We start from the raw sequence: 16,317 nt of genomic DNA on the forward strand, positions 1-16,317 counted from the left end.
CCTTAAGTGACATATGGATAATTGTTTCTTCCTTATATTACCAGGGATATCCTTTGTGGAAAGATAGTTTGTCATTGGACACGTTTAGAAGTAATACCATTTAAAAAATTTGATGTTCAATATACTTACATGGGAGGCCATGTGTGTATCTCTGCATATTTAAGAATACCAACAGCACATGTAACAGATGATATTACGTATACAGCGAATGGCACTATGTGTGGTCCAAATATGGTAAATAAAAATTTGACTTGATTATATATACGGTGTGTGGATGTCTGTATGTGTGTGTGTGTGTGTGTGAGTGCACATGTGCACACACATGAGAGAGAGAGACAAAGACCTTAACTTTTTTTTATAATTAATATTACAAATTTTGGTTACTACATAATGATCTTAAGATTTAAAGTTTAGGATTTCTATTGGTCAAAGGAGCACTTGCTTCACTATCATTTTGTTTATTATGAATTTTGCTATAGATATTAGAACTTATTTTCTCACACTGAAGAATATTAGCCTCTTCATTAGGCCAGGATCTGGTCTGCAAAAATTTATATAAATAACAAAAAAGAATCAAATAATACACCAAAAAGTATGTTAAAAGAACCTGAATAATAAGAAAAACAAAGAAAGCAAAAAAAGCAAAGTATTTAGTACTGCTACAATTGACAAGAATAATTGATTTGGTTGTAATGAAAGTAAGACAGGTATTTGCTCATTAGCCAACTTCCCTAATTCTTCTTCCAAAAGCATAATACTTATTAAAAATTTGGCCCTCTCACAAGACATAATAATAAAATGGATCTCAAGCTTTGTTTTTATTTTTCTTAAACAGCTTAAGAAACAATAAATGATTTGTGTGTGTCCTTTGTACCATTGAAATATTCGTTAACTAAGGTAAAACATTACTCAAGTATCTCACGTTGAAATTTAGATACTTAACATTGAGATGAAATATTTTAAGAAATGAAAAATTGAGGAAAATGGAAATGAATATTAAATTTATGTCAAAATTAGAAAACTTATTCTTACATAAAAATAATAAAATAATTACAAACGAACACACTGGTGCTGACTACCTTATAAAGTAACATGTCATCCCTTTAAAGATCACTTAAGACAAACTGAAAAAATGTTTACTATAAATGTGAGAGATTAAGTACATAAATTTATCAGCTAATTTAATCATTAATTGATTGGAAAAATCATTCTAATGGCATAAAGGTGGTATAATACACAAAAATAATTTGGTCTTTTTCCCTGATTTTCTGGTACAAGAGCTCCTAAACCCCTTGAATTTCCCTCGTGATAATGAATGCTTTTTGTTAATCGTAAAGAGCTTCTTCCAATCAAACTGAATTTATGCTAATGAAGTGACAGGATGGGGTCTCTAGATAGCTGTATGATGGAGCTGATCACCAATAAGACCAAGAGATTAGAGGGTTGGAACTTTTAGCCTCATCACAACCTTCGGGAAGGGAAGTGGTGTAACTGGAGATTGAACACTGTAAAAACTTTTGAACAGTGAGATTCGGTGTGCTTCTAGCTTGGTGAAGTAAATAAAGTAAGTGAACATCCAGTTATTGTTTTTTCTAATCAGTTAGGACACATGACAGTCTTCATTGTGGAAACTGGCTTTTAGGCCATGATACTGCATTGGATGGCAACTCTTCTAGAGGACAAACCATTTGAAAAGCCCCAATTCTGTAGTCACCATTAATTCAGTTGCTTTAGAAAACAAAATACCTTTCTAAACTTTCTCCTTTGGGATAAAAATGTTGTGTCGGCTAAATTTTGTAACTGAGAGAAAGGAGAGGTGAGTAGTGAATATGAAAGCTAACTACTTCTGTAGTTTTGTGGACAGACTTCCATTGAAAATTCTGCATTTTAGCCACCCTTCCCTACCTGCCTTTTTGGCTCTTCTTCCTCTGCTTTTCCTTCTTACTCAGGCTGCAGCTCCTCCAGAGCATTCGAAGTTAATCAACCAGGCTCTCTCTTTTACCATTGTATTTGATGATGTTGCTTCCTCGCCTCATTTTATCCATTAGTGGACTTCATTTTATTTCAAAATCCCAGGAAGTTCTTAAATCTTTTATCTTCCAATTGCCTCTTTCTGATGATCCTTTATTTGCATTAATTAGGAAAAGGGGAGCTGTTTTGAGTGCCATATCTGTGAATTTGAACTGGAATTTTCCTGTGGTTATTTTAAAAATTCATCAAAGTTATACTGTATTTTCATGTGTAATTCTCTCTTGTTTAGTTGATTTCAGAGTGGTTGGAAAGGAAAGATTCTTTACTTTTCCCTCACTAAAGGTGGGTCCTTTGTAAAAATTATCTTTTTTTTAAAGTTTATTTATTTATTTTGAGAGAGACAGAGACAGCATGAGTGGGAGAGGGGCAGAGAGAGAGAATCCCAGCCAGGCCTCTCCCTGTCAGCAGAGAGCCAAACATGGGGCTCGAACCCATGAAGCTGTGAGATGCATGACCTGAGCTGAAACCAAAAGTTGGATGCTTAACTGATTGAGCCATCCAGGTGCCCCTGTAAAAATTATCTTGATAGATAGCAAGAGAAGGAGGGAGAGAGGGGAGACTTTATTTCTTATTTTTTTATTAACAGGAAGAAAAATATATCTCCTTATTAATCATAATGAAGGTATAAATAAAACACTCATATATTTAATATGTTATATAGTGGGTGAAGAGTATACTGCATGGAGATAGGCATATTCCAGCAATGCAAATTTGCTTAATATTGGATATGATAGAAAGCTTTTTAATTTTTTAGTTTATAAGACTTAGAACAGGGGAAATGATTCTAGTTCACGTACGTAGGCCAGGGAAGATGAACATATCTCAACACATTCATTTCAAACTTGAAAAGAAGTATGTTTGGGGCATTTGTCCAAAATTAGATAAGCTAATCAATGAATAAATGAATAAAATTAACTCCTTTTATCTTACTCATACCTGGGACTATACAAAAATATGCTTACATGTAATTCACATTTCTCTTTAGGAAATATGTATTTACTTATGTTGTTTTTATGTGTTTTTTTTTTTCTTTGAAACATGGTATGACTGCTTCTGGGACACCGTGTATCTTGTTCAAGGAAGGAATCTTGTATATTAGTTTATATTCAAAACATATCCCAACCACTGCCCAGGCCTAACTACTTTTGTAATGTCTCTTGCTTTTGCTGTCATTACAAAAGAGCCAGCTGCAAATTGACCCTTTTACCTGCAGGAAATTATATTAGAAGCATGGGTCTTAACTTTTCCAGCTTATTTTTCCCCTAAAGATAGCCCAGGGAAATGTGACTAGTTATTATTGCCTCAATGACAATGTTTAAGGAGCACTAGAATGAAAATGATTTTGTGCACAGGTAATGATGGTTTATCCAAAATTTTTGTTATTCTTGCTGGCTTCATCAGACCACTTCCAGTTACTGAACAAGCTGATATTCTTTCCTTTATGATGATGATTGGTTAATGGTGATAGGAAATAATGATTTTTAAGACTATTCATCATAAAATATATATATCCTATTAGATAACCTGAGAAAAGCCAACAGAAATTTTTACAGACTTCCCTAAAGATATTCAAATTAAATTAAAATTTGGATAAAACAATATTAACATAGAGCTTACAGAAAAATCAGGTCAAATAAACAATAATTAAAATACTTTCTGTGTTTAGTGACCATTTACTATGTACCAGACACTACTTTTATTCCTTTATGTCTAACAAATTATTTCATCCTTATAACCTACACTTTTATAAAATTTGGGTATAATTGCTGTTCCAAATTCAAAGATGGATAAACAGAGATATGGAGGGATTAAATTACTTGCTCTAGGTCACACTGCTAATTTGAAAGATAAGAGACATTATCATTAAAGTTGGAAAAAATATAAAAATGACGGGAACACTGCTATTTAGCATTGATCAATATGTCGCTCTGTGACGAAAGTAGTTCTTGCACTGAATATTGCATTTGTCAATAACTTGTGCTTGAACTTAGAAGAGTAGATTTATTCTCATCAAATCTAAAATGTGGATAAAAATATTTCCTTTGAGTGTGTATTAGTGTATATTATAAAAATATATAGAAAGTGCAAAGACAGATCCTAGCTTATTAAAAATGGTCGGTACAAGGTGGCTATTTTTATTCTTATAATAATTCGTATCAATAAGCTCACAGCTGTACTCATGGGAAAAAAATAGTATCTCATTCTCTAAATTTTATATGTGGTAAAGTAATAGCAAACCGTTTGGACTCCCAAGTTCTTTTAGAATGAGTAGATCTCATGAAATTCCAAATCATGTTATTTATGTATATATAAACATACATGTATAATAATATATAATATAATATATATAATATAATATGATAATATAAATATATAGTATATGAAGGATAAATATAAAGTATATTGTGCATTAAATTTTTGTACAAAGTCCAATTGCTCGATTCATGGCTTTACATTTAAAATTTTTGTTGTTGGCTGTTTTAACATTTTAGTTTTGTGACCGGGGACGGTGCACTCCTAAGGATTCATACTCAAAGAGAGTAAATTGTGACTCAGTTACAAATTGCAGTGGACATGGGGTATGTAATGGTTATTTCATTTCTACATATAGTTATTTTAGTTCACGTCAATAATATTTTCCAAGATAATATGGTTCAGAATTATTTGACATAGAAATTATGTTGAAAACTTTCAGTTAAATAAGGAAATTGTATTCCATTATTTATACATATGTACATGATTTATGTGCTATTGTTTTAGGCCTCATGAGCTTTGAACTTTGTACAGAAATGCAATATGAAGTGTAATCTATTATAATTTATATCAAGATTATGATACTTAGGAAATGAATTTATTAAGGATTATTCATACATATTTATACATACATGTAAATATGCTTATGGTTGAGTGTATGTGTATTGATATATATTTAGACACACAATATATTTATATAAAAATATTATGATCTAATATTTTTGTGAGAGCAGAGTTTCTTGTCTATTCAGATCTCTTTCATCCTTTAGTGACTTCAATTTATTTCCCTGTATATCCTCCATACTATATTTGAAAAGTCCTTCACTGATGGACTTTTGGATGTTAAATTTTAACTTAACTATTATAAGTAGTGGGACAATGGACATCGGGTACAGTAACCTTTGCACATTCATCTGACTTCTTGTTAAATTTTTAATGAAATATTATTGGCCACATTGATGTACTATTTAAATTTTTATAAATATTATATTGTGTTTAACGCATATTATAGAAATTTTTACTCTCTCCTATCAGGTATAAAAATATGCATTTCCTCAAATTCTGGTCAGACTAGCATCTCAGTTTTTGTAAATCACTTATAACATGCTAAATCCATTGTTAATTTGTATTTACCTAATGATACGGTTTTTAAGCATGTATGTATAGTTGTATTTTCCATTTGCATTTTAATTTGTTCATCCACTATGAAATTATCTACTAAGGAATAGAAATTTTGTAGTTTGTTTTTTTAACATAAATTTGGCCTTAATTTTGTGGCTAGTGTCTCCTGCCATATTGATGCTTCACATTTTATATAATAATCCAGGAATAAAGTGACCTGCCTGCGTGTCTTATATCAAAAATTTCTCCCAAATCACTTACATGTCCTATTATTAACAGTTTCTTTTCTATTTCTCTCCTTTCTTATTTAATTTTAATTTAATTTCTTATTAATTTTTTCTATGAACCTACTGCCTCTGACCCTTCTTTCAATTACATGTATAGGTATTTTCTAACCTTCCTATTTCTAACAAAATACATTTAGGTATCTGTGTCTCATTAAGGAAGATTCTCCTTCTGGTTTTTTCCCCATTTTTTGGAAAAGTTTGTTTTTATAACCACTATTTTTAAACCTAGCACTATTCAAAATAAATATTAACTTCTATTTTATAATTTTTAATTGAAATATGTTGACAAACAATGTTACATTAGTTTCAGGTGTAGAATATAGTGATTCAACAACTCTGTATTATGATATGCTCACCACAAATGTAGCTATCATTTGCTATTACAGTATCATTGAATGTATTCCCTCTGCTGTACCTATTAGCCCCATGACTTGTTCATTCTATAACTGGAAGCCTATATCTCCCACTCCTCTTTACACATTTTGCCCATTACCCCCACCTGTTCCCCTTTATGGCAACCACCAGTTCTCTGTATTTACAGATTTAATCCTGCTTTTTTGTTTATTCATTTATTTTTTTTAGATTACACATAGGAATGAAATCATATGGTATTTGTCTTTCTTAGTCTGACTTATTTCAGTTAGCACAATATCTTCTAGGTCCATCCAACTTGTCACAAATGGGAAGATCTCTTCTTTTTTATGGCTGTGCAACATTCCATTGTTTAGATATGCTGCATATTTATCCATTCATCTACTGATAGCCATTTAGGTTGCTTCCATATCTTTGCTAGTGTAAATAATGCTGCAATAAACAAAAGAGTGCAATATACTAATTAGTGATTTTGTTTTCATTGGGTGAATACTCAGTAGTAGAATTACTGGATTGTATGATAGTTCTATTTTTAATTTTGGGGGAAACTCCATTCTGTTTTTAACAGTGGCTGCACTAATTTACATTCTCACCAACAGTGCACAATGGTTCCCTTTTCTCCACATTCTCACCAACACTTGTTTTTTTCTTTTTTCATTATTTATTTATTTACTTACTTATTATTTATTATTGTTTTGATACTAGCCATTCTGACTGTTGTGAGTTTATATCTCATTGTGGTTTTGATTTACATTTCACTGATGATTAGTATAATTTTTTGGTTCATAATTTTGTGCCTTTTTGGAATAAGGCATTTCAGTTTATCAAGAAGGTTATCTTTTATTTGAAAACATACGAGACAAAAGAAAATCTTAATGACATTTAAGAGGTTAATGCATGGGAATTTGTTATATTTTATTTTAAAAATATTTGCCACATTAAAATAAATATACAAATTACAATACTTTAATAATTTACATTGACTAACAGAACAATGCATTTAATTTTTATGTTGTACATATTGTTCTTATTTTGTATTTGGTTTTGGTTTCAGATTTGCAATAATTTGCTTCATTGTCACTGTGATGTTGGATATACTCCTCCATATTGTAAACCATCACCATTATCACCAGGAGGAAGTATTGATAACGGGTTTTGGAGTAAAGGAAGTTAGTATCCAGATGAGTGTGTTTCAAAGAGCTTTCTCCCCTTTCAGAAATGGTCTGCATCTCCACTGACTGTGTGGTTATAGAGCACCTGACATATAGATAGTGCAACGAGGAACCTAAATTTCCATTTTATTTTACTTTATTTAATTTAAATTTAAGTATCCATAGCATATGGATAGTAGATGGTACAAAACATTTAAAAAATATTTGGTGAACATTTATGAACATATATAAGCATATTTGTTCTTTCTAAACTTCAAAATGTAAAAATCTTTGCAGTATAATTTCATTAATGTCTTTCCATCATTTGTACTTTTATACTTTATTTATATATGTTGTAAATCTGATAATAGATTATTGTTATATTGCCTTGAATAGATAATGAAATTTTAAAGATTTTTAATATAAATATTTACATTTACCCATCCATTTACAGTTATCAAGGCCTTTTCAACTCTTCCATGTGGGTCATTTTTTTCTCTCTGAAAAAACTTCCTTTTATATTTCTTTTTGTTTGTACCTTGTGGTGGCCAATTGTCTCAGCTTTTGTCTTTAAAAGTTTTATAAAAATGTCTTAATTTCCAAAGACTATTTTCACTGGAATTAAATAATTCTACACTGAGAAGTTTTTCTTTCAGCAGTTCAAAGATGTAATCTTTGATTCTAGCTTATGTCTTCTGATGAGAATACAGTGTCATTTTTTTTTTTTTTAGAGAGAGAGAGAATGTACTTGGAGGACAGGGGCAGAAGGAGAGAGAGAGAGAGAGAGAGAGAGAGAGAGAGAGAGAGAGAGAATCTTAAGCAGGCTCCACGCTGAGTGTGGAGCCCACTGTGGGGCTTGGTCCCATAACCCTGGAATCATGATCTGAGCTGAAATCAAGAGTCATATGCTCAACCAAATGAGCCACCTAGGAGCCCCTACAGTGCCATTCTTATTATTCTTCTGATTAATGTTTCTTTTATATTTTTTATACTTCTTTTATATGTTTTTATGTTATACATTTTTATTTTACATGTTTATATGATTTTCCAGTTTCACTACAATTTATCAAGACATGTTTCTTTTTGAATTTATCCTGCTTAGGTTGGCTGTGATTCTTGAATCCATAGGTTAATATGGCTTTGGAAATTTTGAAAAAAATCTTAAACCCTTGTCTCTTTTTAAATATTTTTTACTAAATATCTTTGGGTTTTAAAAAATGATACACAGTGACATTCGCTCTGTGGGATATAATTCAATGAGTATTGAAAAAAGCGCAGACTTTTGTTCCCAACACCACAGTCACAATGCACAATAGATCTTTCACCTCAATAGTTCCCACTGGCTGCTCTTTTGTATTCATGCCCCACTGCCGATTCTTGGAAACAAATTACCTGTTCTTGTCCTTATAGATTTGCCTTGTTCAGAATGTCATTTGCAGTACATATGCATTTCAGATCCATTCCTGTTGTCATAGGTCATATTCCTGTTTAAGAGTTCATTCATTCGTTTGCTTGTTTGTTTTGTTTTGTTTGTTTGTTAAGTAGGCACCAGGCCCAATGTGGGGCATGAACTGATAACCCTGAGATCAAAAGTTGTGTGCTATACCAACTGATCCAGCCAAGCGGTCCCTAATAGCTCATTCTTTTATTGTTAAGTAGGCTTCTATATTGAAATGATGCATTCTTATTTGCTTATCCAATCAGCCATTGAAAGGTATTTGGGTTATTTCTAGATTTGGGCAATTTTAAATAAACCTGCTATAAACGTGTGCACATAGACTTTTGTGTATACGTAAATTTTCACCGTTTGGCTGGTAAACACCAAGGACTAAGATTTCTGGGTCATTTAGTGTTTAGTTTTTAGCAAGTGTATTTTTAATTTTACAAGAAATAGCTTTGGGGTGCCTGGGTGGCTCGGTTGGTTAAGTGTCCAATTTGATTTCAGCTCAGGTCATGATCTCACAACTTGTGAGTTCAGACCTCGCATCAGGCTACGTGCTGAAAGTGTGGAGCCTGTTTGGCTGGAATTCTCTCTCTTTCTCTCTCTGTCCCTCCTCCACACCCACACATTCTCTCTCAAAATAAATAAACTTTTTTTAAAAAAAGGAAAGAGGGGCGCCTGGGTGGCGCAGTCGGTTAAGCGACCGACTTCAGCCAGGTCACGATCTCGTGGTCCGTGAGTTCGAGCCCCGCGTCAGGCTCTGGGCTGATGGCTCAGAGCCTGGAGCCTGTTTCCGATTCTGTGTCTCCCTCTCTCTCTTCCCCTCCCCCGTTCATGCTCTGTCTCTCTCTGTCCCAAAAATAAATAAACGTTGAAAAAAAAATTTAAAAAAAAAAAAGGAAAGAAATAGCAAAACTATTTTCTAAAGTGAATGTACCAGTTTTCCTTCCTTGCATTTATCAGTGAGAGTTCCAGTTTCTCTGCATGGATGTTGAACACGTCACAAGCACTTGATGTTGCCATTTTTGTTTGGTTTGGTTTGATTTTGTTTTGCCAGTTGTAGATGTCCAATGATATCCCTCTGTGATTTTTATTTAACTTTTTATGTTGAAATAATTATAGATTCACAAAGAGCTGCAAAAAAATGCAGATGGAAGTCCTATGTACCCTTTACTCAGACTCTGTCAGTTTTAACATATTTTAATACTATAGTACAGTAGCAAAACAAGGAAATGGACATTATTAAAATCGCAGACCTTATTCAGATTTCACTAGTATACATATACATATAGTGTGTGTGTGTGTGTGTGTGTGTGTGTATGTGGGTGTTGGTATTCAGTTTCATGCAGTTTTACCACATGTTCAAGTTTGTGTAACCACCACCACAATCAAATTACAAAAGTGTATCATCACTATATGGCTCCTAATATTACCCCTTTATATAGCTACACTGATCCCCTTTTCTGCCATTGCTAACTCCTGGTAATAGCTAAACTGCCATCTCTCATGTTATTTCATGAATGTTATACATATGGAATCATACAGTTTATATCTCTTGGAGATTGGCTTCTTTCTCTTCCGTAATTTCCATGAACTGCATCCAAATTGTTGCAAGTATAAATACTTCATGCCTTTTTATTGATGACTAGTGTTCTTTTGTATAGATGTATCAAACTACTGATGGATATTTGCCAATTTTTAGCTACTATGAATAGATCTCCAATGCACACGTGTGGAAAATTATGAATGAAAGTAAAATTTGAATTCCCTGGAAAACATCCTCAAAAGTGAAATTGCTGGGTCAATAATAATCCATTTATAGATTTAAAAGCAACTGCCAAACTATTTTTCAGAGTGACTGTAACATTTGACATTCTTACCAACGGTATATGAATGACCCATTGTTTTGGCATCCTCACTAATATTTGGTGATATCACTGGTTTTTTGTTTTGGTTTGGCTTTTGGTTTTTGGTTTTTGGGTTTTTTTAGTCATTCTGTTAGGTATGTATTAATTGTAGTTTTAATTTGAACTTCCCTAATGGGTAATGATGTTGAATGTCTTTAATGTGTTTATTTGGCATCTGTATGTTCTCTTCAGTGAAAAATCTGTTCATGTCTTTGCCCATTTTCTAATTAGACTGTGTTTTTTTAAATGTTGAATTTTCAGAGGTTTTTTTGTGGGTTTTTTTTGGGTTTTTTTTTGGTTTTTTGGTTTCATAGATAGATAGATAATTTGAATACATTTTTTCCATATCTGTAATTTGTTTTCCCTCAGACCCCAAATATTAATTCTTTTTCTGATAAAGTCTACTTCTTTTCCTTAATGGATCATGGTTTTGGTGCCAAGTGTATGAACTCTTTATCAACCTTAAGTCCCGAAGATTTTCTGCCATGACATTTCTAAAAGATGCAGTTTTGTGTTTTACATTTAAGTCCATGATCGATTTTGAGTTACATTTTGTAAAGGGTGGGAGATTAACTTTTTGATTAACATGTCTCCAATTGCTGCACCATAATTCTTTGAAAAAGCATTCACTTGTCCTTTGAATTGTTTTTGTTCCTTCATCAATAATTAATTGGAAATTTTTGTGTTAGTGTATTTCTCACTTCTCTATTTTGTTCCATTTATCTATGTGCCATTTTCTTCATTGTTATACTGTTCTGATTATTGTAACTGTATGGCAATCTTTGACATTGGGAAGAGTGTTTTTTCCCACTTTATTCTTCTTTTTCAAAATTGTTTTGGCTATTCTAGGGTCTCCTTTCTATGTACATTTCAAGATAAGCTTATCTATGTTTAAAAACTTTTTGCTGTGATCTTAATTCAAATTATGTTAAACCTATGGAACAATTTAGGAAGGTTTCATATCTTTACTATATATTATTGACCCTTCCAATCTACAGTATGTCACTTCATTTATTTAGATTTTGTAGGATTTTCTTCATCAGAATTTTGTACTTTTTACCAGATACTGTACATGTTTTACAATTTCATATTTTGTTATTTCCTTTTTAGAGCAATTGTAAATAGTGTACGATAATTGAACTTTTTTTACATTTATAAACATCAATTAAAATTATTAACTTTAATGTTTATTGATCCTACACCATCTAACTCCTTCCAATCAACCTTGTATACATATTTGTCCACTTGTGAACCATATGGTATAAGTGTTCATGTCTGAATGTTGTAAAAAAAAAATGGATATTCTAGATCTTCTTTACAACACAGAATGTTCCAGATATTTGTGATGAAATATTGCATGTCAGAGTATGAGTAACTGGATGAAAATATTATATTTCTTTTTTGCTACTAGAAATATTCTGTTTCTCATTGATTCTTGAGCTGGAGAAAATGATATCATTATCTGAAGACTATATGAGCTATACCATGAAATTTCATTTGTGTGATCAATTTAAATATCACCATTACAGCCCAGAGGTCTTCTCTGTTTTTTTTTTATTTTTTGCATTTTTTCTGATTAAAAATTGTAAAACATCTTCCTCCATCAATATTCTTTTCTTTATCATTATGGGCAGTAAAGAACATTTCTGAATTCTCAGTCATGTTCAGTAGAAGGTAAAATAAAAAGATACATTTGGCTCCAGGGCTCTTTTGTACCTTTTTGAAAGTTGATAAATTAATTTGGGCAACAGTATAAGAAAACTGAAATGTTTCAATGAAATAAAATAGGAAGCCAAGAAATAGACCATTTATAGACCATACATATGGTCTAATAACTTTCAACAAAGTGGCCATGATCTTTTAATGAGAAAAAGAATAGTCTTTTCAAGAAATGGTATTGGGATAATAGGATATCCACATGCAAAAGAATGAGAGAGATTGGACCTTTACATTGTATATAAAAATTAACTCCAAATGGATCAAAGATTTAAATGTAAGAGCTAAAACTATAAAATTCTTATAAGAAAGCATGGAAGAAGTCTTTTTTAAAAATAGTTTATTTTAAGAGAGAGAGAGAGAGAGCATGCAAGCAGGGGTGGGTCAGAGAAGGAGGAGAGAGAATCCCAAGTAGGCTCCACACTGTCAGTGTGGAGTCTAACGCGAGGCTTGATGCAGGGCTTGAACTCACAAACTGTAAGATCATGACCTGAGCCAAAACCAAGAGTTGGAAACTCAACCAACTGTGCCACCCAGGTGCCCGTGGGAGGTCTTTAAAACACTGGATTTGGCAATGATTTCTTGGATATGACACCAAAGCACAGAAAACAGAAGAAAAAATAGACAAATTGGAATTCATCATAATGAAAAACTGTTACTTATAAAAAGATACCATCAACAAAAATGTAACCCATGGAATGTATCTGATGAAGTATTAATATCCAAAATATGTAAAGAACTCTTAAAACTCAGCAAAAAAGAAACTAATTAAAAAATGGGCAAAGGACTTGAATAGACATTTCTCCAAAGAAGATACACAAATGACTGACAAGCAAATGAAAAGATGTTCAACATCGCTAATTGCTAGGGAATTGCAAGTCGGAACCACAAGATTCCAATTCATACCTATTAGGATGGCTGTTATAAAAAAAATTCAGAAATATTAAGTGTTGGTGATGATGTGGAGAAATTGGCATCCCTGTTCGTTGCTAGTGGGAATGTAACATGATTCAGGCTCTGTGGAAAATAGTATAGTGATTCCTCATAAAATTAAACCTAAAATTACCATATCCTGCAATTCCACATCTAAGTATATACTCAAAAGTATTGAAAGCATGTATTTGAACAGGTATTTGTATACCCATGCTTATAACAGCATTATTTACAATAGCTAAATGGTAGAAATATTTAAATGTCTATCAACAGATAAATGGAGAAACAAAATGTGTCATATACATACACATGGACTATTATTCAGCTTTAAAAAGGAATGAAATTTGGAAACCTGCTACAATGTGGATGGAATACGAAGGCCTTATCCTAATTAAAACAAGCCAGTCACACTAGAACAAATATTGGATGATTCTGATTTTATGAGGCACCTAGAATAGTCAAATTCATAGAAAAAAAAAGAGAAGTGTACTTGTCAGGGATTTGGGGAGTGAAATGATAAATTAATATTTAAGGGTTCAGTTTGTAGGGATGAAAAAAGTTCTGGTGTTTGATGGTGGCAGTGATGCACTTAAAAATGTTTAAAATTATAAACTTTATTGTGTATTTTTCCATGATAAAAATTAAATTAGGAAAAATTCCCTTTATATTACCAAAAATAATACAATATTTAAAAATAATGTTATGAAGTATAAGATATGCACTGAAAGCTAAACATGCATTATTGATGGAAAGATCTGCATAAAATGTAAAGACATGCTGGGTTCATGTATTAGAAGTCTCAATATTGTTGATACAGAAATACCCCTTAAATAGATCTACAAATTCAACACAATTCTTAACAAACCCGAGCACTATTTTTTAAAATTTTTTTTTGCAGAAGTTGATAAGCTGATCCTAAAGTCATTCAAAAATTTAAGGGACATGGAATGGTAAAAGAAGTCTTGAAGAAAACTTGAAGCTGAAAACATACTTTCTAATTCCAAAAGATAATCCAAAGCTAAAGTAATCAAAATGGTGTAGTAATAACCTAAAGGATAGACATTAGTTCAATGGAATAGAATAGAGAGTCCAGAAATAAAACTTCATACTTACAGTCATTCATCTTTGACAAGGATGCCAAGTCAATTCAATGAGGAAAAAATGTCTTTTCAGCAAATGGGAGAAGTAGATAACCACATGTAAAAGAAAGAAGTTAGATTGCTACATCACAATATTCATAAAAATTAATGGAAAATAGATCATAGATCTAAATGCAAGATTTAAACGTATAAAACACAACACACATAACTAAGGTCACTTTGTGACCTTGGCATAGGCTATGTTTTTAGAGGGCATCAAAGCACAAGTGAAGACAGAACAATAGATTGAACTTCATCAAAATTAAGAACTTTTGTAGAACAAATGATACAAACAAGAAAGTGAAAAAGAATCTACCAAATGAGAGAAAATATGTGTAAATCTTATATCTCATATGGGATTTGTATCCAGAATATGTAAACAATACAAGTTCATAATAAAAAAGACTACTCAATAAAATATAGGAAAAGATATACACATTTCCATAAAAAAATTCAAATGGCCAATAAGACTAAGACTATGAAAAAGATGCTCAACATTTTAGGAAAATGTAAGTCAAAACCAATGAGATACTGTTTAACATTCTTTAGGATGATTATAATAAAAAATACAGGCAGGGCGCCTGGGTGGCTCAGTCATTTAAACATCTGAATCTATTTCAGCTCAGGTCAGGATCTCACAGTTTGTGAGATTGAGCCCCACATCTGGTTCTGTTGGGATTCTTTCTCTCCGCCCCTTCCCTGCTCACTCTCTATCTGTCTCTCTGTTTCTCTCTTTCAAAATAAAATAAACATTTTTTTAAAAATATAGGCAACATGAGGACGTGGATAAATTGGGATCTCCTTGGTACTCTTTTTTTCAGCACTGCTCTGACTCTGGTTTCTTCTTTCTACCCTCAACCCAGTGAGAGCTGCCATCTAATTAGCTTTAGGTTGTTTCAGACTGTGTATATGTTTATATATCTTTCCCCTTCTCTCCAGTGCTGCACCCTACAGATTCTAGCCATTACGAGTGTTGTGAATTCTTTCCTCTGCCTCCATAACTCAGTGGTAATTCTGTATTTTCTAGGACTTCAATTCTCTGTGCTGAGATCAGTAAATTGTCCATGGGTAAACTGGATTTTTATAAAATATATCATGTTTTCTTTCCTTCAGATATTATAGATTTGCATTTTTTGTTGATTTCCAGAAACCATTTCCTTCATGTATTTTGTCCTGTTTCATATTTCTATTTCTATTTCTAATTTCTGTTTCTATTTATTGTATTATAAAAAGGCTAGTTAAGCACTATTTAATGAAAAGTGTTCATCATGGCCAAACTGGAAGCCCTTTCTTCCTTAGAGTAATGGATATTGCCCAATTAATCCAATAATGATTAGGTCCAATTTCTTTAATCAGCCTTTGGAGTAACTAAGGACATGAGAAGGAAGCCCCACTTCCAATATGATAATTTTTAGTTAAGGTGAACTGATGGAGAGTTGACATTTTCTGATGGATGAGGGAGGAAAGGAGAGCTTTAAAAGGAGAGCTGAAACCCACTATATAGAGCTTAATTTTAATATTTTGTAGATATTTGTCAATTTATTTCCTATAATCCATGTAACATACTGAATTACTTTCTTTTAGGTAGATCACTTCTTATCAACATATAACTGGATTCTGTCCATGTTTTGAAGTTACTGAATTTTTGTCTTTTTTTGAAAGACACTAAATTCATTTGCATTTAGTGCCATCATAGTTGTTTTAAGGGTAATTCTGATTGCTTAATTTAGCATTATGTACTTTAGTTACCTGGTTTATTTATTTTGTTTAACTGGACTAAGACTTCATAGAGTTTTCTAATTTTCTGTAATGACTTTATAACACCTAGAGGAATATTTATTTTTCTAATTAATGTGGCTAAAAATAGAACAATATCACTATATATAGCTAATATGGAAATTTAACCTAGTTTACAGTCATTAATTGTTTTTAAAAGTAGCCATCAGTTATGTCAGTAATTTTTTA

The 16,317-nt window shown here is 32.0% G+C and overlaps 1 protein-coding gene across 3 annotated transcripts in view; it reads left to right on the top strand.

The window, feature by feature from the left end:
* The window catches only part of LOC122473252 (A disintegrin and metallopeptidase domain 3-like), a 117,393-nt gene that overhangs the window by 94,780 nt on the left and 6,296 nt on the right, over positions 1-16,317 (top strand). For all 3 annotated transcript variants that reach the window (XM_043563543.1, XM_043563533.1, XM_043563553.1), the window contains exons 16-18: positions 45-234; positions 4,524-4,610; positions 7,120-7,234. In XM_043563543.1, coding sequence (XP_043419478.1) covers positions 45-234; positions 4,524-4,610; positions 7,120-7,234 — 392 coding nt within the window. The remainder of the gene's footprint in view (positions 1-44; positions 235-4,523; positions 4,611-7,119; positions 7,235-16,317) is intronic.

The sequence above is a fragment of the Prionailurus bengalensis genome, chromosome B1 (genome assembly GCF_016509475.1).
Source record: "Prionailurus bengalensis isolate Pbe53 chromosome B1, Fcat_Pben_1.1_paternal_pri, whole genome shotgun sequence".
NCBI classification, from domain to species: Eukaryota; Metazoa; Chordata; class Mammalia; order Carnivora; family Felidae; genus Prionailurus; species Prionailurus bengalensis.